The sequence below is a fragment of the Coregonus clupeaformis genome, chromosome 19, assembly GCF_020615455.1.
Source record: "Coregonus clupeaformis isolate EN_2021a chromosome 19, ASM2061545v1, whole genome shotgun sequence".
Classification (NCBI taxonomy): domain Eukaryota; kingdom Metazoa; phylum Chordata; class Actinopteri; order Salmoniformes; family Salmonidae; genus Coregonus; species Coregonus clupeaformis.
The window spans coordinates 34224275-34250243 of record NC_059210.1 but is presented as its reverse complement, the minus strand read 5'-3'; the positions used below and the strand labels follow the sequence as shown (position 1 = coordinate 34250243).

Genomic DNA, 25969 nt, shown 5'->3' with positions numbered 1-25969 from the left:
AGGTTGAAGAGGCTCTGTTGCGCCATCTTCACCACACTGTCTGCGTGGGTGGACCATTTCAGTTTGTCAGTGATGTGTATGCCAAGGAACTTGAAGCTTTCCACCTTCTCCACTGCGGTCCCGTCGATGTGGATAAGGGGGTGCACCCTCATCCGAACATCACACCTGCGGGACAGGTACAGGATGGCAACAACTGCCTGAGTTACACCAGGAATGCACAATTCCTCCATCAGTACTCAGACTGTCCGCAATAGGCTGAGAGAGGCTGGACTGAGGGCTTGTAGGCCTGTTGTAAGGCAGGTCTTCACCAGACTTCACTGGCAACAACGTCGCCTATGGGCACAAACCCACCGTCGCTGGACCAGACAGGACTGGCAAAAAGTGCTCTTCACTGACAGGGGGTGATGGTCGGATTCGCGTTAATTCTTGCTGTCCCCAGTCCGCCTGGCCTTGCTGCTATTCCAGTTTAAACTGTTCTGCCTGCGGTTATGGAACCCCTACCTGTCCCAGACCTGCTGTTTTAAACTCTAATGATCGGCTATGAAAAGCCAACTGAGATTTATTCCTGATTATTATTTGACCATGCTTGTCACTTATGAACATTTTTGAACATCTTGGCACGGTTCTGTTATAACCTCCACCCGGCACAGCCAGAAGAGGACTGGCCACCCCTCATAGCCTGGTTCCTCTCTAGGTTTCTTCCTAGGTTTTGCCTTTCTAGGGAGTTTTTCCTAGCCACCGTGCTTCTACACCTGCATTACTAGCTGTTTGGGGTTTTAGGCTGGGTTTCTGTACAGCACTTCGAGATATTAGCTGATGTAAGAAGGGCTATATAAAATAAAATTGATTGATTGATTGATTGAAGGAATGAGCGTTACACCGAGGCCTGTACTCTGGAATGGGATCGATTTGCAGGTGGAGGGTCCGTCATGGGCTGGGGCGGTGTCACAGCATCATCGGACTGAGCTTGTCATTGCAGGCAATCTCAACGCTGTGCGTTACAGGGAAGACATCCTCCTCCCTCATATGGTATGCAGGCTCATCCTGACATGACCCTCCAGCATGACAATGCCACCAGCCATACTGCTCGTTCTTTGCGTGATTTCCTGCAAGACATTGCCAGCGAAGAGCCCAGATCTCAATCCCATTGAGCACGTCTGGGACCTGTTGGATCAGAGGGTGAGAGCTAGGGCCATTCCCCCCCAGAAATGTCTGGGAACTTGCAGGTGCCTTAGTGGAAGAGTGGGGTAACATCTCACAGCAAGAACTGGCAAATCTGGTGCAGTCCATGAGGAGATGCACTGCAGTACTTAATTAAGCTGGTGGTCACACCAGATACTGTTACTTTTGACCCCCTTTGTTCAGGGACACATTATTCAATTTCTGTTAGTCACGTCTGTGGAACTTGTTCAGTTGATCTCAGTTGTTGAATCTTGTTTATACAAATATATACACGTTAAGTTTGCTGAAAATAAACACAGTTGACAGTGAGGATGTTCTTTTTTTGCTAAGTTTAGGTATGCCAACTTATAGCAGACAATTCTAGCGATCAAAATAACTATTCAGTCAAAGAACATGCCAAATGTATTTGCGCCCCATGGACGGTGCACAATTGGCCCAGCGTCGTGTAGGGGAGGGAATGGCCGGCAGGGATGTAGCTCAGTAGAGCATGGCATTTGCAATGCCAGGGTTGTGGGTTCGATTCCCATGGGGGGCCAGTATAAAAAATGTATGCACTCACCAACTGTAAATCGCTCTGGACAAGAGCGTCTGCTAAATGACTTAAATGTAAATGACTCACCAGTAGTCAAACCCTGGTCCTGCAAAACCATTTGGGTACAGGTTGACCCAGCCAACCACTGACACCTCATTCATCCAATTATCTGGAGTTAAGAGTATTCAAGGCGATTTGTAAATCAGTGAATCTGTCCAGGCAGCAATGTCTTGAACACAGCTATTCTCAACTGGTGGGTCACAGAGTATAAATGTAATGAAAAATTACATCTGAACTTAAAACCAAGACCAGGTAGAAAGTAATTTAACTCAATCTGAACAATTTCACCACATTTTCAATAGAGCTATTAGCAGAAATATTTAGCAGATTTGGTTGATTCTAGTCCCAAACCAGTGAGCTTAACATTAATCAAGATGGGCAAAATTAAATTGTATATAATTGCTACAGTTACTATCAATACAGCATTAAATGTTTTCAGATTGCATTTAGGCACAAACATTTTGCACTGCAATTATTGGGTGACAGACAACCTGGTGTAACTTGGGTCCCAAGGCAAAACCAATTGAGAACAACTGCTCTAACACACCTTGATTAGCCTAGTCAGATGTGTACATGTTGAGTTGGAACACAAGTCTGCACACCCTGTAGCAACCAGGAACAGGGTTGGTGACCAATGGCAAAGGCATTCTATGCAGCAAATCAATGCATTCTCAGTTCTTGGGCGACAACTTTTACAAAACAAGGTGTGAGCTAAGCTTTAGGCAACATTTACATCTTCAGACCACAAGACAAAGCCAATCCAATTTATACAGTTTATTCTTGCAAAAAACATTGACAGGAGCTTATGCCATTAGCACGCAGGCTCCTCCCACTGCCTTGATCTTCTCCTCTGCCCGTCGGCTGAAGAACTTTGCCTTGACGATCACGGGCTGCTTGGGCAGCTTCCCTTTGCCCAGCACTTTGAAGTAGCCCTGTGGAGACAGAACCAACATTTGTTAACACACCTACACAAAAAGGACATCTCATCAAGTTGCCCACCTTCCCACAAAGTCAGTCCTATTAACTACACGGCCCTACATGCCATGTATTTCACTCACGGAAGTTGCATCTGCAAAATGAATAATTCCAAAACGATAGGCAGCAGATCCAGTTACACAAGTATACAGACCTCAGACCTTGAATACATGCATGGCCATCTCAAACTACTAGCTACCATCTATATCCACGTGATAAACCATCACAGCACAACAGCTACTGCAGTAACATCTCATTTCACAACTATGCCATTCTAAGATTCAGCGCCATAGAGGCCAGCATGGCTACAACAAACTTGATTTTTAAAAGTCAAAACCATTGACACCCTGGAGCTAGTGGTCAAGAAGCCAATATTATGCAACAATCGCAGCAGGCTGTCATTTGCGCAAGCCTCTTATTAGGGACTTTACATCAGTTTAGTTTGAACAGCCAGCTAGTACACAAGGAAGTTCGACATGCATAATTATTTCTCTAACTTTGGGCATGACAGAGAGTAAAGGCCAAGAGCTCCTGCTCAAACATGGCTCTAGAACAGTGCTGGCAACAATGTTTAACACGTGTAACTGCCCATGTGGCCGATTGACCTATGACAGGGTCAGCCGGTGAATAGGACCAGTCTTCACTCTTAGAGAACTCTAGCACACCAAGACAACGGTGTTTGTCAAGATGAGACTCTGAGTCTCTGACAGCATCACTCAGCGTGGCCTCCTGAACACAAAGTTATTGACAAGCCACTAACCAGGGGAATGATTACCTGAATCAGATGTGTTAGAACTGGGCTAAAGAAAAGGCCTGTAGAGTAGGCTGGTCATAATCTAAAACGTTTTTTTTCTTTTCTTTTCTCCATTGCCATACCTGGAAGCAAGTTAAACTGTTCCTCAAATGAAACAGAATCTACCTTCAAAAACCATTACAGTTAAAGGGAGAATAGTTGATGTATGAACCAGCACCTTTATCTGGGACCAGACATATGGTGCTCTGGGGAAGATACTTACAGCACGCACGGCATCAATGATGGGTGCAGGGCCTTCGGGCTTCTTGGCGTAGTTCAGTCTGGTCTGCTCGCTCACCAGCGTCCACAGTTTGTCCAGGTTGACAGTGGGGCAGTGCACTGTGTTCCTCTTGAGATGGTAGTGTCGCATGCCCACCTTACCAAAGTACCCAGGGGTGGCTGTGGAAGCACAGAGGACACCAGACAGGACACATCAAGCACATTGTTACACCAACTGTTACTGGTGATAAAGTTGAAGCGCAGTCTTAAACACCGTCATGACAAAGTAATCAATAGATGACATGAAGTGGTGGGAAAGCAAATCCACCAGAAAGCAAAACCAATCAGCAAAAAAAAAATCCATTGCTGCACTACAAGTACAGGACTTTGTATGTCCTCAGATAGTTGTCATGCTGTGAAGTTGCTAAATACAAGACAACCTGTTGCACAAAATGAATGTGATGAGTAATGATTTCATCCCACAGCCTTCAGTTTTGTAGCAAAAAACATTGAATAGGACTAACAAATGTGTCAATACTTGTAACTGCCCATGTGGGTGACTGGCCTAAGAGGGGCCAGTCGGTGAATAGGACCAGTCTTCACTTTTAGAGAACTCTAGCACACCAAGACAACAGTGTTTGTCAAGATGAGACTCTGAGTCTCTGTGACAGCATCACTCACTATGCAGAGGATCACTTCCTCTTAAAAACACAACATTGATAATGTGTTCTTACTACTCAAGCCACCAAACAGTGCACGCCTACACTAAGGTTCACAATGAATATGCTAAATAGTGTTGCACTAAAACAGACATGGTAAAGTACTCTACTCACTATTTGTCGAAGTTAATTCTGTGGTGATGCATGCCACCAGCATTACCACGACCTCCAGGATGCTTCCTGTGCTTGCCTAGGAAGAGAAACAGTTTTCACACGTTTTGCAATAGCCACCATTACTACCCACAAGTATCCTCAATGTTGACCATGTTCAACTCACCGATACGACCATGTCCGTGGCTGACGTGCCCTCGGAGCTTCCTGGTCTTGGTCTTCTTGGTAGGCTGCAAGACATAATTTAATTTAGGTTAACAAGCTAACATGATTGGACAACAAGTAGGAGACCTATTTAACCATGTCAACAACCAAACAGAATACTTCATAACCGGGGCAAGAACGAGACAAATATAATGTTCATTTGTACCTGGCCAACACATGCGCTCGAGATTCAACTTCGCTTTCACGCTACCCTACTTATGGCAGGTAACGTTAGCGACTAATGGATTAGCTAGTAAACTAAACTACCACAACATATCTGCGGCCATAATGGCTAACTAAGGTTGTAAGTATTACGATGTATATAAAATATTTTACAAGGTCGGTTCCTTGACATAATTAAGATAATTTACGACATTGTCAAAGGAAAACGTGGGTAGCTAGTTAGTTAGCTTTCGCTACCTAGCAAAGGCCTATATCCAACATTCGGGAGTTGTCGCCGATTTACAACGTTTTTCTACCGCATTCTCCGTAATAGTGACAATGGAGAGGAACAATGTCTATAACATATAAGACAACTTCACAAATTTGTGATTGTTATACTCGTACAATACAGGATGGACATAGATTTAAACCATATTTTACAGCAGAAGTATACACGACAGTACTTACCATCTTGGAGGAGAGTTGAAAGAGGAACGGGAATATGAAATCTCACGGTTTTGTACGAGATTTGCGGCCCGACAACTTTGAGAAACGAACAGCGACATCAGACGGACACCAAGAGCAATACAGAATAAAAATAGATAATTTGACCTCGTTTATGAAACAGTGATATTCATTCCTGAATTAGACTGAATGAGAATGCTGTTTTTCCCCCAACCAAAACCAAATTATTAACCCCAACCAAAACCAAATTATTAACCTTTGTAGGCCTGCATCAAACTGCAGTGAAAGCAAAAGTCAACAGGCAGTTTGTAATTTCTAATTAGCCTGAAATATTAATTTTGTTATCTCTTTATGCCACAAATTTAGCAGAGAGAGAGAGCCAGCGAGAGAGAGAGAGAGAGACTGTAGCAAAGATCTCAATTGGAATAATTGGCGTTAGGGCGGCAGGTAGCTTAGTGGTTAAGAGCGTTGTGACAGTAACCGAAAGGTCACTAGTTCTAATCCCCGAGCTGACTAAGTGAAAAATCTGTCGATGTGTCCTTGAGCAAGGCACTTAACCATAATTGCTCTGGATAAGAGCGTCTGCTAAATTAATAAAAAAAGAGTAACACCAGGTTCATTTATTTTCATGGTAGTACAGAATTGGGCAGCTCATGATTGATCGTACATTCCAGCACAGTAGGTGGCGGCATGCACTTAAATGATTGTTTGCGGACCGCCATTATATCATAGAAGAAGAACACAAAGTTCAACCCAACTTCTTTTTGCATTGAAGAAGAACCCACTCAGTTGTGCTGTGGAGGGTATTGGCAGGTATACCCACTTTCTTTTCCGTAGCCTAGGCATTGTGTATACTCACTTCTGAATCCCCGCTGATGTATCAAAGTAGTGTAGTGGAGGTATATGTTGTATCAATTAATAAGGGTGATGGAACAGATCAGAATGTTTAGCTTTAAATGTTGATAAAATATTATTTCTTCACAATTTAAGCGCAGCAATGTGCACATGGCGGTAGGCATACGTGCAAATGTAAAACAAATATATTTTCGGGAAAACAACATTTTAAAATGCGCAACTTTCGTGAGCTGTTTCATGGACAGAGATGGACATATCCATTAGACATTTAGAGAGGGGAGATGCAATCTAAAGAAACAACTATCATGGGTTGCTAATATGACTAGGATAATGCGTTTGGATGCTAGACAATGAAATAAAGTTTAGTTGAAAACCAATTAAACAGGAGAGCGCATAAGAGGAAGTGTTTATAAAATATTTCCCTCAACATTTTTATGGTAGGACTTTGAAGCAAGGTAAACACGTTTTACCTGTTGCATCACAATATGAAGTAAAACGTCAAGGTTTCAAACAATTAAGGAACAGGAAAAATATAGTGATGCTAATGATAGACCTAAACTTCTGGTACATGGAAAGGCTTTCCCAAAAACCTTCAATTAAATGTTAACTAGCTTCAAAGTAGCCTATGCCTGCCTGGCAGAATTATATCAGGATTATTTGCATCAATCCAGTGGCCATTTGTTTTGCAAACACCATCTCATGTGCACTACAGAAAGACAGCTAACCAAACAACAGTGTTGGTGCCTGCAGACTTGATTTAAAGGGTAACTACACTCAAATCAAAATTTCTTAGATTTTTCCCAGACCTCAAAAGTGGTCACTTGATGTGGTTTAAGAATTGTTGTGGACTTATAATAAAGTGTGACTTTGACAGCGAAAACCTGAAGAAAAATGAAAAAATCTGAAACCTGTGAATTTCTGACTCAGTTGACAGCCTCATTTATCTATTTAAATAGTAGGCCTACTATTAGCCTACTTGCACAGTACATCTTGGGTTGGCCTGACTGTGAAAGACCATTTATCATTTTAGGTCCTTCAGAGTATATCAGTGTTTCTTATAGAATTTTTCACACAGGGGGCCTGCCTTTGCCGGGCGGTCTGTTTAGGATTTTTTTGTGCAAAATTAGAGTATGCCTACTTCTCCAGGCACCACTACACCACTGAACCCACTGGCTCTATTTATCTTTGACGGAACACGTGAGTGATTTTCTCAGTAATACATTTTAAAGAGGTTGCTTTTTGGACATGTTACTAATATGTTTTTATGAGGGGACTATAGGAGTAGTAGCCCATCTCAAATGATGGCTTCATATTAAGGCTCTGTTGTGTGATACTGTAGCCTTTATCCTTGTATTGTGTTTGAGATTAACATACAGTATAGCATATTTATCTTATTGTGATGTTGTTCTCAGTCATATTACATCACAAGCAGTTCAACAGTGTAACCCACACAGATCCTGTTAAATTTACGTTCTAATATGTAATTCTATGGTAAGCCACCTGTAGCCTACTACTTTTTCATCTACAGGAGGTGCCTGTGAGTTATGGATTTCATTGAATCTATTTTACACAGTGAATTTACTATTACTTTTGCAGTGCTGTGCAGACTGTCATGCCCCATGGCAAGTCCCATGGCAAGCCCAGAGTGTGTGTGCCCTCTGCAAGAAGAGGACACCATTCCCATCATACAACTAACAATCCTACCTGCAGGTTTGTGGCCCCCGTGAAAATGCACCAGCATTATCACCAACCCCACCAAAGAGTAGTGCCATCACTAACATAGACCAATCCCACTTAAATAGTCACATGATGGCTGGGACCATTGTAGGCATACAGCAGGCACATCTCATAGACAATGCACAAATTAACACGTATCAGCCTTACCAAATGGCCGGGGTCCCAAACAACGTACAGCTGCAGCCATACCACGACAGTGCCACTGCCAACATACACATGAGCGACGCCCCTCGGGAGCAGCGAAGGCTTCTGGAGAACCTAAGAACCCAGGTGGAAGAGAAAAGGTCTGCTGTGGAGAACTCTGTCAATCAGACACAGCTGAAGTGAGTGTAGGGAAGAGAGGCCAGCAGAGGTCAAGTGGGTAGCTGAAGCTTAGCTGCCTCATATGGAAATGCTACGTTGTTTTGTTTTTTGTCGCCTATACATGAAACTGTCTTGATTTATATACTTTACCTGTCTGATTCTTTCTTTTCACCTTCATTTTATATTTTTGTTTGGTCAGCAGTGTTTAATTCCCTTATGAATAAACAAACCTTTAGTAAATCTGAGGGCCTTAGCGTGTAATACAGTGATTTATGTAGGTTAGAAAGCATCAAGAAGAGGAAGGCATAGGACCAGATCAAAATGGCAAAGATACTTATATCATAGGAGCTGGATAAACGCATCAACCACTTAAACAAGGTATTTGAGGTACAGTATCCCATTCATGTGAAATAGTCCCCCCTCCCCATCTGTTTCACAGATAAATAAAAAGGTCAGTGGGGTCCAAGTTGCTGTGTCTCTTGTACTGTTGTTTGGGTTATTTATGTTATGTCTAAAATTAAGGGAGATACCTAGTCAGTTGTACAACTGAATGCATTCAACTGAAATGTGTCTTCCGCATTTAACCCAACCCCTCTGAATAAGAGAGCTGCCTTAATCAACATCGACGGCGCCGGGGAACAGTGGGTTAACTGCCTTGCTCAGGGGCAGAACAACATATTTTTTACCTTGTCAGTTCGGGGATTCGATCGGTTACTGGCCCAACACTCCTACCCGCCAGGCTACCTGCCGCCCCAAGTGATTTGTGGCTTGTTTTTATTGTTATTGTTTTTGTGTCTGAAAAACAAGACCTGTTTGGGTTTTTGCTCTGTCCATGACAGAAGCTTTTACAGCAATTACAGGCAACACCTGGATATGTAACTGCAACAGGAGATAGCCCTTTGCCACCAATTGCACCATGTACAGAACCTCATCACCTGGGCAACTGTTCATCACAGCCAGAGCCCACCACCGTTCAGCAGTTAGCTGGTGAGCACGTCACCATTTACTTGTTCACTTGAACAATGTTCTTTAGCCAGTTTCTTGTTTGACTTTATCGGCAGATGTTCTTAGAGTGTGTTCGAAATGACACCTATAGCCATTAGTCGTAAAAACAGAATGCCATGACACGTGGTTCCTTTGGTGTAGTATGAACATTGTTTGTCGAAACTGCACAAATGCGAGACCATCACTGCTGTTCAGTAGGCCTGTGTGTAATCGGAATACAGTTCTCCCAGATAACAACAAACGTTCCCACAACTTTAGAGAACGTTCCCTTAAGAGTCTCATTAGGTCATTAACTAATGTTTTCGTAGAATGTTCCCATGATGTGCAAGGAATGTTTCCAAGAGACCATTCCCTTAATGTCAAATAGAACTTACTCAGAACGTGGTTACCATGTTTTCAGAATTCAAGATATTAATGTTCTAGACAAGTTTCATTGGAATGTTGCAAGAACATTAATGTGTCCAGTTTTCGGAGGGTTAGGAGAACATTTCTGTGTATCAGTTGTCAGGACGTTACCTGATGTTCCCATATAAACATTCTCCACTGTTGCCAAGCCAATAAAGGCCCTAATTGGTGAACCACTGATCCATTAGATTTTTGTCTGTTGGGAAGTTTAGGGATACTCTCACACACAGTGCTTTTAACATAGTGTTTTCAATATACAGTGCCTTGCAAAAGTATTCATCCCCCTTGGCGTTTTTCCTATTTTGTTGCATTACAACCTGTAATTTAAATTGATTTTTATTTGGATTTCATGTAATGGACATACACAAAATAGTCCAAATTGGTGAAGTGAAATAAAAAAATCTAAAACATAAATAACGGAAAAGTGGTGCGTGCATATGTATTCACCCCTTTTGCTATGAAGCCCCTAAATAAGATCTGGTGCAACCAATTACCTTCAGAAGTCACATAATTAGTTAAATAAATCCACCTGTGTGCAATCTAAGCGTCACATGATCTCAGTACATATTCACACCTGTGAACCTCCGTCCCAGTCTCAAATCTCACACCTGTTCTGAAAGGCCCCAGATTCTGCAACACCACTAAGCAAGGGGCACCACCAAGCAAGCGGCACCATGAAGACCAAGGAGCTCTCCAAACAGGTCAGGGACAAAGTTGTGGAGAAGTACAGATCAGGGTTGGGTTATAAAAAAATATCTGAAACTTTGAACATCCCACAGAGCACCATTAAATCCATTATTAAAAAATGGAAAGAATATGGCACCACAACAAACCTGCCAAGAGAGGGCCGCCCACCAAAACTCACAGACCTGGCAAGGAGGGCATTAATCAGAGAGGCAACAAAGATAACCCTGAAGAAGCTGCAAAGCTCCACAGCGGAGATTGTTGTATCTGTTCATAGGACCACTTTAAGCCGTACACTCCACAGAGCTGGGCTTTACGGAAGAGTGGCCAGAAAAAAAGCCATTGCTTAAAGAAAAAAATAAGCAAACATGTTTGGTGTTCGCCAAAAGCCATGTGGGAGACTCCCCAAACATATGGAAGAAGGTACTCTGGTCAGATGAGACTAAAATTGAGCTTTTTGGCCATCAAGGAAAACGCTATGTCTGGCACAAAATCAACACCTCTCATCACCCCGAGAACACCATCCCCACAGTGAAGCATGGTGGTGGCAGCATCATGCTGTGGGGATGTTTTTCATCGGCAGGGACTGGGAAACTGGTCAGAATTTAAGGAATGATGGATGGCGCTAAATACAGGGAAATTCTTGAGGGAAACCTGTTTCAGTGTTCCAGAGATTTGAGACTGGGACGGACGTTCACCTTCCAGCAGGACAATGACCCTAAGCATACTGCTAAAGCAACACTCGAGTGGTTTAAGGGGAAACATTTAAATGTCTTGGAATGGCCTAGTTATAGCCCAGACCTCAATCCGAATGTACTTTTAACAGAGCTGTGATTTACTTCAAAGTGCATTCACCCTATTGCTTACATCGATCAAGTTGTTTCAGCTACATAGGTGCATAGGGAGGAGGGGGTAGGGTTTTTTCTGGACAGGTCATAACTATACTGGCCCAATAAGCACATGTCCTAGAGATATTTCTTATTGGGACAGTGTTTAGGGTGTTTGTCATTGGTGCTGGTGGCCTGGGATCAAGACCCACTAGGGGAGTCACCCTACTCTCACATTCTTAGAAATATACACTACCGTTCAAAAGTTTGGGGTCACTTAGACATTTCCTTGTTTTCAATGAAAACATACATGAAATGAGTTTGAATAGGAAATATAGCAAAATGCGTAGGAAATGTAGTCACTGACAAGGTTAGAAATAATGATTTTTAATATAAATAATAATTGTGTCCTTCAAACTTTGCTTTCGTCAAAGAATCCTCCATTTGCATCAATTACAGCCTTGCAGACCTTTGGCATTCTAGTTGTCAATTTGTTGAGGTACATTTACATTTAAGTCATTTTTCTTTCTTCATTTTTTTTTAAATGGGGGGGTGGGGGAGGGGGTAGAAGGATTACCGTTATACTATTCCAGGTAATCTGAAGAGATTTCATCCCATGCTTCCTGAAGCACCTCCCACATTGGATTGGCTTGATGGGCACTTCTTACGTACCATACGGTCAAGCCGCTCCCACAACAGCTCAATTGGGTTGAGATCCGGTGACTGTGCTGGCCACTCCATTATAGACAGAATACCAGCTGACTGCTTCTTCCCTAAATAGTTATTGCATAGTTTGGAGCTGTGCTTTGGGACATTGTCCTGTTGTAGGAGGAAATTGGCTCCAATCAAGTGCCGTCCACAGGGTATGGCATGGCGTTGCAAAATGGAGTGATAGCCTTCCTTCTTCAAGATCCCTTTTACCCTGTAGAAAGCTCCCACTTTACCACCACCAAGGCACCCCCAGACCATCACATTGCCTCCACCATGCTTGACAGATGGCATCAAGCACTCCTCCAGCATCTTTTCATTTGGTCTGCGTCTCACAAATGTTCTTCTTTGTGATCCGAACACCTCAAACTTCGATTTGTCTGTCCATAACACTTTTTTCCAATCTTCCTCTGTCAAGTGTCTGTGTTCTTTTGCCCATCTTAATCTTTTATTTTGATTGGCCAGTCTGAGATATGGCTTTTTCTTTGCAACTCTGCCTAGAAGGTCAGCATCCCAGAGTCGCCTCTTCACTGTTGACGTTGAGACTGGTGTTTTGTGGGTACTATTTAATGAAGCTGCCAGTTGACCTGTGAGATGTCTGTTTCTCAAACTAGACACTCTAATGTATTTGTCCTCTTGCTCAGTTGTGCACCGGGGCCTCCCACTCCTCTTTCTATTCTGGTTAGAGCCAGTTTGCGCTGTTCTGTGAAGGGAGTAGTACACAGCGTTGTACGAGATCTTCAGTTTCTTGGCAATTTCTCGCATGGAATAGCCTTCATTTCTCAGAACAAGAATAGACTGACGAGTTTCAGAAGAAAGCTATTTGTTTCTGGCCATTTTGGTTCTGTAATCGAACCCACAATTGCTGATGCTCCAGATACTCAACTAGTCTCAAGAAGGCCAGTTTTATTGCTTCTTTAATCAGCACAACAGTTTTCAGCTGTGCTAACATAATTGCAAAAGGGTTTTCTAATGATCAATTAGCCTTTTAAAATGATAAACTTGGATTAGCAAACACAACGTGCCATTGGAACACAGGACTGATGGTTGCTGATAATGGGCCTCTGTACGCCTATGTAGATATTCCATAAAAAATCAGCCGTTTCCAGCTACAATAGCCATTTACAACATTAACACTGTCTACACTGTATTTCTGATGAATTTTATGTTATTTTAATGGACAAAAAAAATTGTTTTTCTTTTGAAAACAAGGACATTTCTAAGTGACCCCAAACTTTTGAACGGTAGTGTATGTTAATGTCATTATGTGGCAACAGTTACAACACACCTATCTGATCTAATTAAAATGAGTTTCTCAATGACACATTGGTTCTACGTGGTATTTTTGTGTAGATTTCAAAAAGACGATAGAGTTCTCTTTAGCCTTGTTCACACTGGCAGTTGGAAGCAGGGGTTGGAACCAGTTCAGGGAACAGAACAGAAAACCGGAAAATAACAACATTTTTCAAGGAACAGAATCAGAACCGGGAACGAAAGTGGTCTATATTGTTCCAGAACAGAACCGTTATTTTGAAAGCATGGGATCTGGTTAATAACGTTCTGTTATATTCCGGTAATTATACCTACGGAGTTAGGCCAAAGACAGTACAGTATGAAGGTATATTTGGTCTGTTTCGCAAGTGTTCCCAGAAGTCTCACGATGTTGTGCCTCTAAGTTTAGAAACTCTGTGGTTAGGCACTGTCCTGTTCAGAAGAAACCCTACCCCCTCCTCCCTAGGCACTTGTGTAGATCTGAAACAACTTGATAGGTGTAAGGCATTCACCAATAGGGTGAATGCATTTTCAACTAAATCTCAGCTCTGTTAAAAGTACACTCAAGAAAAACTTGTATTGATCATAGTGATTCACAAGTATCATTAAAACAGGTTAACATATGCTATACTGAAACTATACTGTAAGCCGTTAAATTGCTGAAATAAGTAGGCCTAAATCAAATCAATGAAGAGAATAGTCAGATTAACCAATACATGACATGGTGGTGTAGCAGGAAGATCATAGAACCATGAACCAAGAAGTTGTGAGTTCAAATCCCAGGTGAGGCCATGTTGAATAATAATTGCTGTATAAATGAACACACACAATGTAATCATTTGTGCCAAATATGTAAGTTGAAAACACTATGTTAAAAGCACAGTGTGTATGTGTGACACTCTGGCTCCATGGACTTTGATATTTGAGCCAGGGTGTATTTTGTTTTGTTGGGTATTTGGGTGTATTTCGATGTTGGTAGTTCTGTTGTGTGTATTTCTAGGTTTGCCTTTCTGTTGGGTTCATTTCTAGGTTTGGTCTAAGACTCCCAATCGGAGGTAACGAGTGTCAGCTGTCGGCTCGTTATCTCTGATTGGGAGCCATATTTAATCTGTATGTTTTTTTGTTGGGTTTGTGGGTTTTTGTTCCTGTACAGTCATTGCCACTGTGGACTTCACTTTCGTCTTGTAGTTACGTGCTGTCTTTATTAAAGTCATCATGTTCACTCAACGCGCTGCGTATTGGTCTGCTCCTTTTATAGACGATCGTGACAGAAAAACCCACCATCAAAGGACCAAGCAGCGTGTCAAGCGGCAACAGGACCCAGCTCCAAAGGCTTCCTGGACATGGGAGGAGATTTTGGACGGAAAGGGGTCCTGGACTTGGGAGGAGATCCTGGATGGGATGGATCGCCGTCCATGGAGCGAAACGGTGGAGAGGCGACGGCGAGAGGAGCAACGGCGTCAGCAGGGCCATCGTCGGAAGGTCGAGAGGCAACCCCAAAAAGTTTTTTGGGGGGCACATGGCTTAGGGCGGCTGGGCAGCAGGAGGCTACCACAGGGCTGACGGAGGCAGAGAAGGGGCGTATTCAAGAGGCAACCAGGTTACGGGGTCACTGGGCAAAGTAGGGAAAGGAGATGTAGAGGCACGGCGAGTGGTACTGGGGTGTATTACCAGTCGGGTCCGGCCCGTTCCAGTTCCCGGGGTAGAGCCAGTGGTGTGTGCCTCCAGTAGGGTCCGGCCTGTTACGACCCCTCGCACCAAGTGTACGGTGCGCGTCTCCAGCCCGGCTCGGCCTGTTCCGGCCACTCGCACCAGGGATACGGTGCGCGCCGCCAGCCCGGCCCGGCCTGTTCCGGCCACTCGCACCAGGGATACGGTGCGCATCGCCAGCCCGGCCCGGCCTGTTCGGCCACTCGCACCAGGAGACGGTGCGCGTCGCCAGCCCTTTCCCACCAGTGCCTACACCACGCACCAAGCCTCCTGTGTGGCCCCAGAGTCCTGTGCGTCCTGTTGTTGCTCTCTGCACTAGCCCTGAGATCGTGTCCTCAGCCCGGTACCTCCAGTTCCGGCACCACGCATCAGGCCTACGGTGCGTCCCCAGGGTCCAGCATGCCCTGTTGCTTCTCTCCGCACTAGCCCTGAGATGCGTGTCCTCAGCCCGGTACCTCCAGTTCCGGCACCACGCATCAGGCCTACGGTGCGTCCCCAGGGTCCAGCATGCCCTGTTGCTTCTCTCCGCACTAGCCCTGAGATGCGTGTCCTCAGCCCGGTACCTCCAGTTCCGGCACCACGCATCAGGCCTACGGTGCGTCCCCAGGGTCCAGCATGCCCTGTTGCTTCTCCCCGCACTAGCCCTGAGATGCGTGTCCTCAGCCCGGTACCTCCTGTTCGGCACCACGCACCAGGCCTACGATGCGCCTCAGACGGCCAGAGTCTGCCGTCTGCCCAACGGGGCCTGAACTGTCCGTCTGCCCAACGCCCGTCTGAACTGCCCGTCTGCCCAACGCCGTCTGAACTGTCCGTCTGCCAAGCGCCGCGAGGAACTGCCCGTCTGTACTGAGCCTGCAAAGCCGCCCGTCTGCCATGAGCCTTCAGAGCCGTCCGCCAGACCGGGAGCCGCTAGAGCTCTCCGGCCAGACAGGAGCAGCCAGAGCCTTCCGCCAGACAGGATCAGCCAGAGCCTTCCGCCAGACAGGATCAGCCAGAGCCGTCCGCCAGACAGGATCAGCCAGAGCCTTCCGCCAGACAGGATCAGCCAGAGCCTTCCGCCAGACAGGATCAGCCAGAGCCTTCCGCCAGACAGGATCAGCCAGAGCCTTCCGCCAGACAGGATCAGCCAGAGCCTTCCGCCAGCCAGGATCAGCCAGAGCCTTCCGCCAGCCAGGATCAGCCAGAGCCTTCCGCCAGCCAGGATCCGCCAGAGCCGTCCAGCCAGGATCCGCCAGAGCCGTCCAGCCAGGATCCGCCAGAGCCGTCCAGCCAGGATCCGCCAGAGCCCCTTAGTCAGGTACTGTCCCTTAGTCCGGTGCTGCCCCTTAGTCCGGTGCCGCCCCTTAATCCAGTGGGGGTTAGTTGGGGGTGGTCATGTGGAGGGGGCTACGGAAGCGGATAGTGACTAAGGTGGGGTGGGGACCACGACCTGGGCCAGAGCCGCCACCATGGACAGACGCCCACCCAGACCCTCCCCTAGACTGTATGCTGGTGCGCCCGGAGTGCGCACCTTTAGGGGGGGGTACTGTGACACTCTGGCTCCATGGACTTTGATATTTGAGCCAGGGTGTATTTTGTTTTGTTGGGTATTTGGGTGTATTTCGATGTTGGTAGTTCTGTTGTGTGTATTTCTAGGTTTGCCTTTCTGTTGGGTTCATTTCTAGGTTTGGTCTAAGACTCCCAATCGGAGGTAACGAGTGTCAGCTGTCGGCTCGTTATCTCTGATTGGGAGCCATATTTAATCTGTATGTTTTCTTGTTGGGTTTGTGGGTTTTTGTTCCTGTACAGTCATTGCCACTGTGGACTTCACTTTCGTCTTGTAGTTACGTGCTGTCTTTATTAAAGTCATCATGTTCACTCAACGCGCTGCGTATTGGTCTGCTCCTTTTATAGACGATCGTGACAGTATGTGTGAATATCCCTAACCATGCCAACAGACAAAGAGCTATGAATGGATCAATGGGTCACCAATTAGGGCCTTGATTGGCTTGGTTTCTTTTGGACCATCAGGCAAGGTCCTGACAACTGATACACAGAAATGTTCTTGCAACGTTCCAATGAAATGTGTCTAGAACATTAATTCAATACATGGCGTATGTGGACACCTTCTCATTGAACATCTCATTCCAAAATAATGTGCATTAATATGGAGTCGGTCCCCCCTTTGCTGCTATAACAGCCTCCACTCTTCTGGGAAGGCTTTCCACTAGATGATGGAACATTGCTGCATGGACTTGCTTAGTGAGGTCGGGCACTGATGTTAGGCGATTAGGCCTGGTTCGCAGTCGGCGTACCAATTCATCCCAAAGGTGTTCGATGGGGTTGAGGTCAGGGGTCTGTGTAGGCCAGTCAAGTTCTTCCACACTGATCTTTACAAACCATTTCTGTTTGGACATGAAACGTGCATCGGGGCATTGTCATGGTGAAAAAGGAAAGGGCCTTCCCCAAACTGTTGCCACAAAGTTGGAAGCACAGAATGGTCCAGAATGTCATTGTATGCTGTAGCGTTAAGATTTCCCTTCACTGGAACTAAGGGGCCTAGCCCGAACCATGAAAAACAGCCCCAGACCATTATTCCTCCTCCACCAAACTTTACAGTTTGCACTACGCATTGGGGCAGGTAGCATTCTCCTGGCATCCGCCCAACCCAGATTTGTCCGTCGGACTGCCAGATGGTGAAACGTGATTCATCACCCCAGAGAACGCGTTTCCACTGCTCCAGAGTCCAATGGCGGCGAGCTTTACACCACTCCAGCCGACGCTTGGCATTGCGTATGGTAATCTTAGGCTTGTGTGAGGCTGCTCGGCCATGGAAACCCATTTCATTCTGTGAGCTTGTGTGGCCTACCACTTCGCGGCTGAGCCGTTGTTGCTCCTAGACATTTTCACTTCACAATAACAGCACTTACAGTTGACCGGGGCAGCTCTAGCAGGACAGAAATATGACAAACTGACTTATTGGAAAGGTGGCATCCTATGACGGTGCCACGTTGAAAGTCACTGAGCTCTTCAGTACGGGCCATTCTACTGCCAATGTTTTTTTAATAGAGATTGCATGGCTGTGTGCTCGATTTTATACACCTGTCAGTAATTGGTGTGGCTGAAATAGCCGAATCCACTAATTTGAAGGGGTGTTCACATACTTTTGGCCATCTAGAGTATATTATGTTCTGAGAACATGGTAACCATGTTCTACGTATGTTTGGTGGGACATTGATGGAATACTTTCCTAACCCACAGAAAACTGGACACATGAATGTCCTTGCAATGTTCTCATGAAACGTGTCTAGAACATTAATATTGTATATTCTGAGAACATGGTAACCACATTCTGGGTATGTTCTGTTTGACATTAAGGGAATGTTCTCCTAACATTTTGCTAACATAGATAGAATGTTCCCCTAACTAACAGAAAACTGGACAAACACTAGGGTAACATTACGGGTAACATTACAAAAACGTTCTCTCTCCCTAGAATTGTTAGCTAGGCTAATAGCAGGTTGCCCAACATTAGGGGAAATATTATGAAAGGTATATATGCGTCAGCCTACTAATTATAAAAATGTAAAATAGGCCCTATTAAATTTCAGAATTAAAATCTAATTCGCTAACCTATACAAATGACTTTATAGGCCACATGTCCTGCACCAGCATCACATGTTCTCTCCCAGCTTCATGGTTTAAACAAGGTGCGTAATTCCAGTCCATATAATACACTACCGGTCAAAAGTTTTAGAACACCTACTCATGCAAGGGTTTTTCTTTATTTTTACTATTTTCTACATTGTAGAATAATAGTGAAGACATCAAAATTGTCACGGTTTCGGCCGAGGCTGCTCCTCCTCCTTGTTCGGGCAGGCTTCGGCGGTCGTCGTCCCCGGAGTACTAGCTGCCACCGTTCGATGTTTCATGTTTGTTTGGTTTTGTCTGTTTGTACACCTGTCCCTTGTTAGTGTTTGATTTTGTTTCCTATTTAGTTATCGTGTGTTGGGGCAGGTGTTATGTGTGATTGTTTTGTCAGCTGTTGCTGTTGATGGTTTTCCTCTCTCGTGTTTTTGTGTCGAGAGTCCGCACTGCGTGCGCCTTTTCTTGTTTTACGCACTGTTGTGTGTGTGCGTAATTTGTTCTTGCCTCCCGGTTGGGTTGGCTATTCACCTGTTTGGAGTTACTATTTTGGATTACTAAAGTCTGTTGACGAACACCCTTGTTCCTGCGCTTGATTCCCTGCACCACATCCACACTCAGCGTTCTGACAAAAATTATGAAATAACACATACGGAATCATGTAGTAACCAAAAAAGTGTTAAACAAATCAAAATATATGTTATATTTGAGATTTTTCAAATAGCCTCCCTTTACCTTGATGACAGCTTTGAACACTCTTGGCATTCTCTCAACCAGCTTCACCTGGAATGCTTTTCCAACAGTCTTGAAGGAGTTCCCACATACGCTGAGCACTTGTTGGCTGCTTTTCCTTCACTCTGCGGTCCAACTCATCCCAAACCATCTCAATTGGGTTGAGGTCGGGTGATTGTGGAGTCCAGGTCATCTGATGCAGCACTCCATCACTCTCCTTCTTGGTCAAATAGCCCTTACACAGCCTGGAGGTGTGTTGGGTAATTGTCCTGTTGAAAAACGAATGATAGTCCCACTAAGCCCAAACTAAATGGGATGCCGTATCGCTGCAGAATGCTGTGGTAGCCATGCTGGTTGAGCGTGCCTTGAATTCTAAATAAATCACAGACAGTGTCACCAGCAAAGCATCCCCATACCATAACACCTCCTCCTCCATGCTTTACGGTGGGAAATACACATGCGGAGATCATCCGTTCACCCACACCGCATCTCACAAAGACACGGCGGTTGGAACCTAAAATCTCCAATTTGGACTCCAGACCAAAGGACACATTTCCACCGGTCTAATGTCCATTGCTCGTGTTTCTTGGACCAAGCAAGTCTCTTCTTCTTATTGGTGTCCTTTAGTAGTGGTTTCTTTGCAGCAATTCGACCATGAAGGACTGATTCACACAGTCTTCTCTGAACAGTTGATGTTGAGATGTGTCTGTTACTTGAACTCTATGAAGCATTTATTTGGGCTGCAATTTCTGAGGCTGGTAACTCTAATGAACTTATCCTCTGCAGCAGAGGTAACTCTGGATCTTCCTTTCCTGTGGCGGTCCTCATGAGAGCCAGTTTCATCATAGCTTGATGTTTTTTTGTGACTGCACTTGAAGAAACGTTCAAAGTTCTTGAAAATGTCCATATTGACTGACCTTCATGTGTTAAAGCAATGATGGACTGTCATTTCTCTTTGCTTATTATTGCCATAATATGGACTTCGTCTTTTACCAAATAGGGCTATCTTCTGTATACCCCCCCCTACCTTGTCACAACACAACTGATTGGCACAAACGCATTAAGAAGGAAAGAAATTCCACAAATTAACTTTTAAGAAGGCACACCTGTTAATTGAAATGCATTCCAGGTGACTACCTCATGAAGCTGGTTGAGAGAATGCCAAGAGTGTGCAAAGCTATCATCAAGGCAAAGGGTGGCTCTTTGAAGAATCTCAAATATAACATATATATTTGGTCACTACATGATTCCATATGTGTTATTTCATAGTTTTGATGTCTTCACTATTATTCCACAATGTAGAAAATAGTAAAAATAAAGAAAAACCCTTGAATGAGTAGGTGTTCCAAAACTTTTCGCCGGGAGTGTACAGGACAGTAATACAGTCTCATAAAATGTCTAATGTATGGCTCATCAGGCTCAGGTAGCATCAGACTTCCATTTTCAAGACGATCAAAGCTCTAATCAAATCCAGACATATTTATGTGCTTTATATATGTTAGAACAGTGGTCACCAACCTTTTCTGAGTCAAGATCACTTTCTGAGTCAAAATGCAAGCAGAGATCTACCACTCAGATTTTTTTTTAACATGACTTAAACGTAAGCCTATACAAGAAGACCCTATTAAAAACAGTACTGTAGCAATGAGGTTTGTGCAGTAGGCTATAGAGAGAAATAGTAATAGAGCACATAAAATGCTTCATAGATCATAAAGGTCATGTTAACTGACTGATATTATATCATAGAACAAAACTCATCAATCTCCTAAGCCTGTGCTAACCTCAGACCTTCTTTTTGGCATTTATCACAAAACCTTATTCTTTCCCTATTAATTTATTTTTCAGGGCTGATGGTGCCTGCATCTAATGGTCAGTCTCAGAAGAGGGAGCGAGCAGCAGACTGAGTGTCCGCCTCTCAATGTCCCTCCACCCCTCCTAAGCTTCCCACTATACGTATTGAGATTCCATTTTCTGGTGTTTATGAACGTTTTATAATGATATCTAAAACAACATACAATTAGAGCTTTACATCCTTTCCATTCTAGTGAATCCCGCAAATGTTACATGTGGGGATACAATTGAATTAATGTCTAGAATACTGTAGTGCAAAACAGAAACTGTCTTGGGTTGGCATTGTTGACAATGTTCACAGAGCTACAATATGAAATATGTAACCAATAACCATACCGACAGTTTATGTAATACTGAAAGCCCCTGGATAAGATGAGAAAGTTTGACAAATGTGACTCTGACCCTCTCTCGCTGTCCCACAGGTGTGACTGGGTGTGCATATTGTGCCGGAGTGACCAAGACCCTGGGATGGAGTATGACTGTGAGACCATACACCCCTCTACAGACCACCAGGCGGCAGGCAACACCCTACACGCTGTCCAGCCTGGACCAAAGAGTGGGTTATGTTGATGATGATGATGATGACTTGATTGTATTCATTAGGAAATTCTTTCCATGTCATACAGCAAGCAAGCATACACGTATAAACACAGACAGATTTACAGCACATCACAATACACATACATTAAAGGAGTCCACATAAGAGCTAGCTAGCTGCTTAGGGTTGGGGACTATCGGGGTATATAGAGGGGAATAGTGGGGTTCAGTCAGGGGTGAAATTATAATTAATTTCTTCCTGAGACCGGACCTCCTATATGTGCACATGCTTGCACCAAAACATTTTATGGGCCTAATCATAGAATTACATATAGAATCCATATTAATTCAATAGGATCTCTGTGGGCCTAGTCGTAAAGATTTGTCATTTAACTTTTTAAATGTATTACCTTTTATTGTGGCATAAACACAACCAGTCATGATGTTTTCATCTGATTGTCAAAAAATCACTTCAAAGTGCTCCTTTACTAGGCTAACATATTCATCAACGCTGCATATTCATCCACTTGCAACATATTTCCAGCCTCCAAACAGTGGTGAATGGAAAGAGACATCTGTTACACAAAACACCAAAAAGTGCAATAACATTTGGCGATTGTCATTTGGCCAGAATTTATGCGTCCACTGCTGTCTGCACGCGTCTCGGCGTCGGCCACTCATCTCTGCCTTGGCAACATGTCAGTGTTCTTGTCGAAACACAATGCATTTAGAAGAGTAGGCTATACCAGTGGCTCCCAAACTATATACAGTGGGGAGAACAAGTATTTGATACACTGCCGATTTTGCAGGTTTTCCTACTTACAAAGCATGTAGAGGTCTGTCATTTTTATCATAGGTACACTTCAACTGTGAGAGACGGAAAATCACATTGTATGATTTTAAAGTAATTAATTTGCATTTTATTGCATGACAAAAGTATTTGATACATCAGAAAAGCAGAACTTAATATTTGGTACAGAAACCTTTGTTTGCAATTACAGAGATCATACGTTTCCTGTAGGTCTTGACCAGGTTTGCACACACTGCAGCAGGGATTTTGGCCCACTCCTCCATACAGACCTTCTCCAGATCCTTCAGGTTTCGGGGCTGTTGCTGGGCAATACGGACTTTCAGCTCCCTCCAAAGATTTTCTATTGGGTTCAGGTCTGGAGACTGGCTAGGCCACTCCAGGACCTTGAGATACTTCTTACGGAGCCACTCCTTAGTTGCCCTGGCTGTGTGTTTCGGGTCGTTGTCATGCTGGAAGACCCAGCCACGACCCATCTTCAATGCTCTTACTGAGGGAAGGAGGTTGTTGGCCAAGATCTCGCGATACATGTCCCCATCCATCCTCCCCTCAATATGGTGCAGTCGTCCTGTCCCCTTTGCAGAAAAGCATCCCCAAAGAATGATGTTTCCACCTCCATGCTTCACGGTTGGGATGGTGTTCTTGGGGTTGTACTCATCCTTCTTCTTCCTCCAAACACGGCGAGTGGAGTTTAGACCAAAAAGCTATATTTTTGTCTCATCAGACCACATGACCTTCTCCCATTCCTCCTCTGGATCATCCAGATGGTCATTGGCAAACTTCAGACGGGCCTGGACATGCGCTGGCTTGAGCAGGGGGACCTTGCGTGCACTGCAGGATTTTAATCCATGACGGCGTAGTGTGTTACTAATGGTTTTCTTTGAGACTGTGGTCCCAGCTCTCTTCAGGTCACTGACCAGGTCCTGCCGTGTAGTTCTGGGCTGATCCCTCACCTTCCTCATGATCATTGATGCCACACGAGGTGAGATCTTGCATGGAGCCCCAGACCGAGTGTGATTGACCGTCATCTTGAACTTCTTCCATTTTCTAATAATTGCGCCAACAGTTGTTGCCTATTGTCCTGTAGCCCATCCCAGCCTTGTGCAGGTCTACAATTTTATCCCTGATGAACTTACAAAGCTCTCTGGTCTTGACCATTGTGGAGAGGTTGGAGTCTGTTTGATTGAGTGTGTGGACAGGTGTCTTTTATACAGGTAACGAGTTCAAACAGGTGCAGTTAATACAGGTAATGAGTAGAGAACAGGAGGGCTTCTTAAAGAAAAACTAACAGGTCTGTGAGAGCCGGAATTCTTACTGGTTGGTAGGTGATCAAATACTTATGTCATGCAATAAAATGCAAATTAATTACTTAAAAATCATACAATGTGATTTTCTGGATTTTTGTTTTAGATTCCGTCTCTCACAGTTGAAGTGTACCTATGATAAAAATTACAGACCTCTACATGCTTTGTAAGTAGGAAAACCTGCAAGATCGGCAGTGTATCAAATACTTGTTCTCCCCACTGTATACATATTTTTTAAGGTACTTGTCATGGGGTGCTGAAGGTGGGTGTGGTGTATGAATCAGGCGCAGGACGCAGAGGCTCAGTCCAAAGGCTTTAGTGCAATATTCACAAAAGACAAAAGCACAATAAGCCCGAAGGCGAATACACGGCGCACACAGGCGACAAAACAAACGGCGCACAAACATGTGCAAAGTAACCACTCCAAAACACTGGAGGGAAATAGTAGCTCCAACACGAAACAGAAGCGCAATCACACACAACGACAAGCACACACAACGAGAACTAAATAGGACACTAACGAGGACTAACAAGACACAGGTGTACAACATCCAGACAAAACCAAACGAACATGAAACATAGATCGGTGGCAGCTAGTACTCCGGGGACGACGACTGCCGAAGCCTGCCCGAACCAGGAGGAGGAGCAGCCTCGGCCGAAACCGTGACAGTACTCAGTCCAGCTTTCAACTTACTCTTGAAAGTTGTAATAGTAGAATGCAAAAGGTGCAATTTCGAAATTGGGTAGTGCATGATCAGTTTTCCTCTTGTCATGTCAGTCATTGCATACCTTCGAGAGCTATTTATAACTTGTTAGAAATGTCCAGATCAACTAGCCCATGTCAGCTAACGTTTTGTAGCTAGGTTTTTTGTTGTAATATTTGAGTCACTCAAATATCACATGAATACACATTAGACATGGCAAAATCTATAGAATTGCAAGAAAATTTGCTTTAAACTGCAAAATGTTCTCTGCACCCCATGACAAAATGTGTAGAATTGCAGGAAATAAGCTTTAAATTGTATCTCTGCCAACAAGATGGGTGTGAACATTTTGTGTCATGAACGGTGCTTGTGCCCATAGAAATAGACGTGGCACGTGGGCGCGTGCAGGGGGGAACGGGATGTTCCCCAATGCTGGAAGGGGGGCCTGAGTTTGGGAACCACTGGGCTATACCATACATTTTGAAGTCCATTCTCTCATTTTTCATGTCTCTGACATGCGGTAATGATACAAAGTAGTGTAATAGCCTACAGTTTTGTGTTTGTGAGAGTCTCGTCTTTCAATAGAGTGGTCATAATAGTTTGTAGGCCAAACCGTTCGGACGCTACATACTATTTTGTGAGAAGACCGATTTTCGGGTTGCTTGACATTCGCATTATACACCCACCCATCCACCCTCCTTAAGTAACCATCTGTCATATGTAACCATACCAAACGTAGCATATCATACTAAATGGAGAGTCTCTGATTTACGTACAGAATAATATGAAATGCTCTGTGACCAGGTTGTCCACACAGCCAGAGTAGCCGCAGGATGCACTTGCCAAAAAACGTGCAACAGATTGGCTTGTGAAACATGCACTCGGCCCTCTGATTGGACCAGCAAACTGTCAATCAACACAGGTTGGGTGAGCTAGCGCATTGGTTCTCAAAGTGGGGGTCGCAAGAATGTTTTGGGGGGGTAATTTATGGGGAAAATAAAACAATGTCATACATATTTTAATAGGCTACATACTGTATAGCCTACAATTTGTATTTTATATCTTTGTATATTCGATCTAGTCGACTAATATAGGCCTATAGCACCGCACCAAATATGGGTTTCAAAAACATCTAATCTTTGCCTCAGGACCAAAAAATTGCACGGTCTTGACTTTTGACCAATGACCAGTCATGAGCATTGGCAGGCAAAGGCATGCAGTGAGGGAAAGAAGTATTTGATCCCCTGCTGATTTTGTACGTTTGCCCGCTGACAAAGAAATTATCAGTCTATAATTTTAATGGAAGGTTTATTTGAACAGTGAGAGACAGAATAACAACAACAAAATCCAGAAAAACGCATGTCAAATTTTTTTTAAAAATTGATTTGCATTGTAATAAGGGAAATAAGTATTTGATCCCCTCTCAATCAGAAAGATTTCTGGCTCCCAGGTGTCTTTTATACAGGTAATGAGCTGAGATT

The 25969-nt window shown here is 44.2% G+C and overlaps 1 protein-coding gene and 2 non-coding genes across 3 annotated transcripts; all 3 read right to left on the bottom strand.

Moving 5' to 3' along the window:
- Positions 1–2533: 2533 nt before the first annotated feature.
- Positions 2534–5538, bottom strand: LOC121532067 (60S ribosomal protein L27a). The gene is made up of 5 exons (XM_041837736.2): positions 5426–5538; positions 4758–4821; positions 4595–4670; positions 3766–3941; positions 2534–2706 (listed from the first exon to the last, which is right to left on the bottom strand). The coding sequence occupies exons 1-5, from the start codon at positions 5521–5523 to the stop codon at positions 2578–2580; spliced, it is 543 nt and encodes a 180-aa protein (XP_041693670.2). The 5' UTR covers positions 5524–5538; the 3' UTR covers positions 2534–2577.
- Positions 3326–3456, bottom strand: LOC121532391. The gene has a single exon (XR_005994295.1). It is a non-coding gene; the product is annotated as a small nucleolar RNA SNORA3/SNORA45 family (small nucleolar RNA).
- LOC121532392 lies at positions 4298–4427 on the bottom strand. The gene has a single exon (XR_005994296.1). It is a non-coding gene; the product is annotated as a small nucleolar RNA SNORA3/SNORA45 family (small nucleolar RNA).
- Positions 5539–25969: the final 20431 nt, after the last annotated feature.

What these genes read in the sequence shown, in the direction of transcription:
- LOC121532067 (XM_041837736.2), bottom strand. Translation starts at nt 5,523, where the DNA reads ATGTCGCTGTTCGTTTCTCAAAGTTGTCGGGCCGCAAATCTCGTACAA. An exon ending in TTCAACTCTCCTCCAAGATG is followed by an intron (nt 4,822 to 5,425) that starts GTAAGTACTGTC and finishes TATGTCTTGCAG; the next exon opens with CCTACCAAGAAGACCAAGAC. An exon ending in CCACGGACATGGTCGTATCG is followed by an intron (nt 4,671 to 4,757) that starts GTGAGTTGAACA and finishes TTCTCTTCCTAG; the next exon opens with GCAAGCACAGGAAGCATCCT.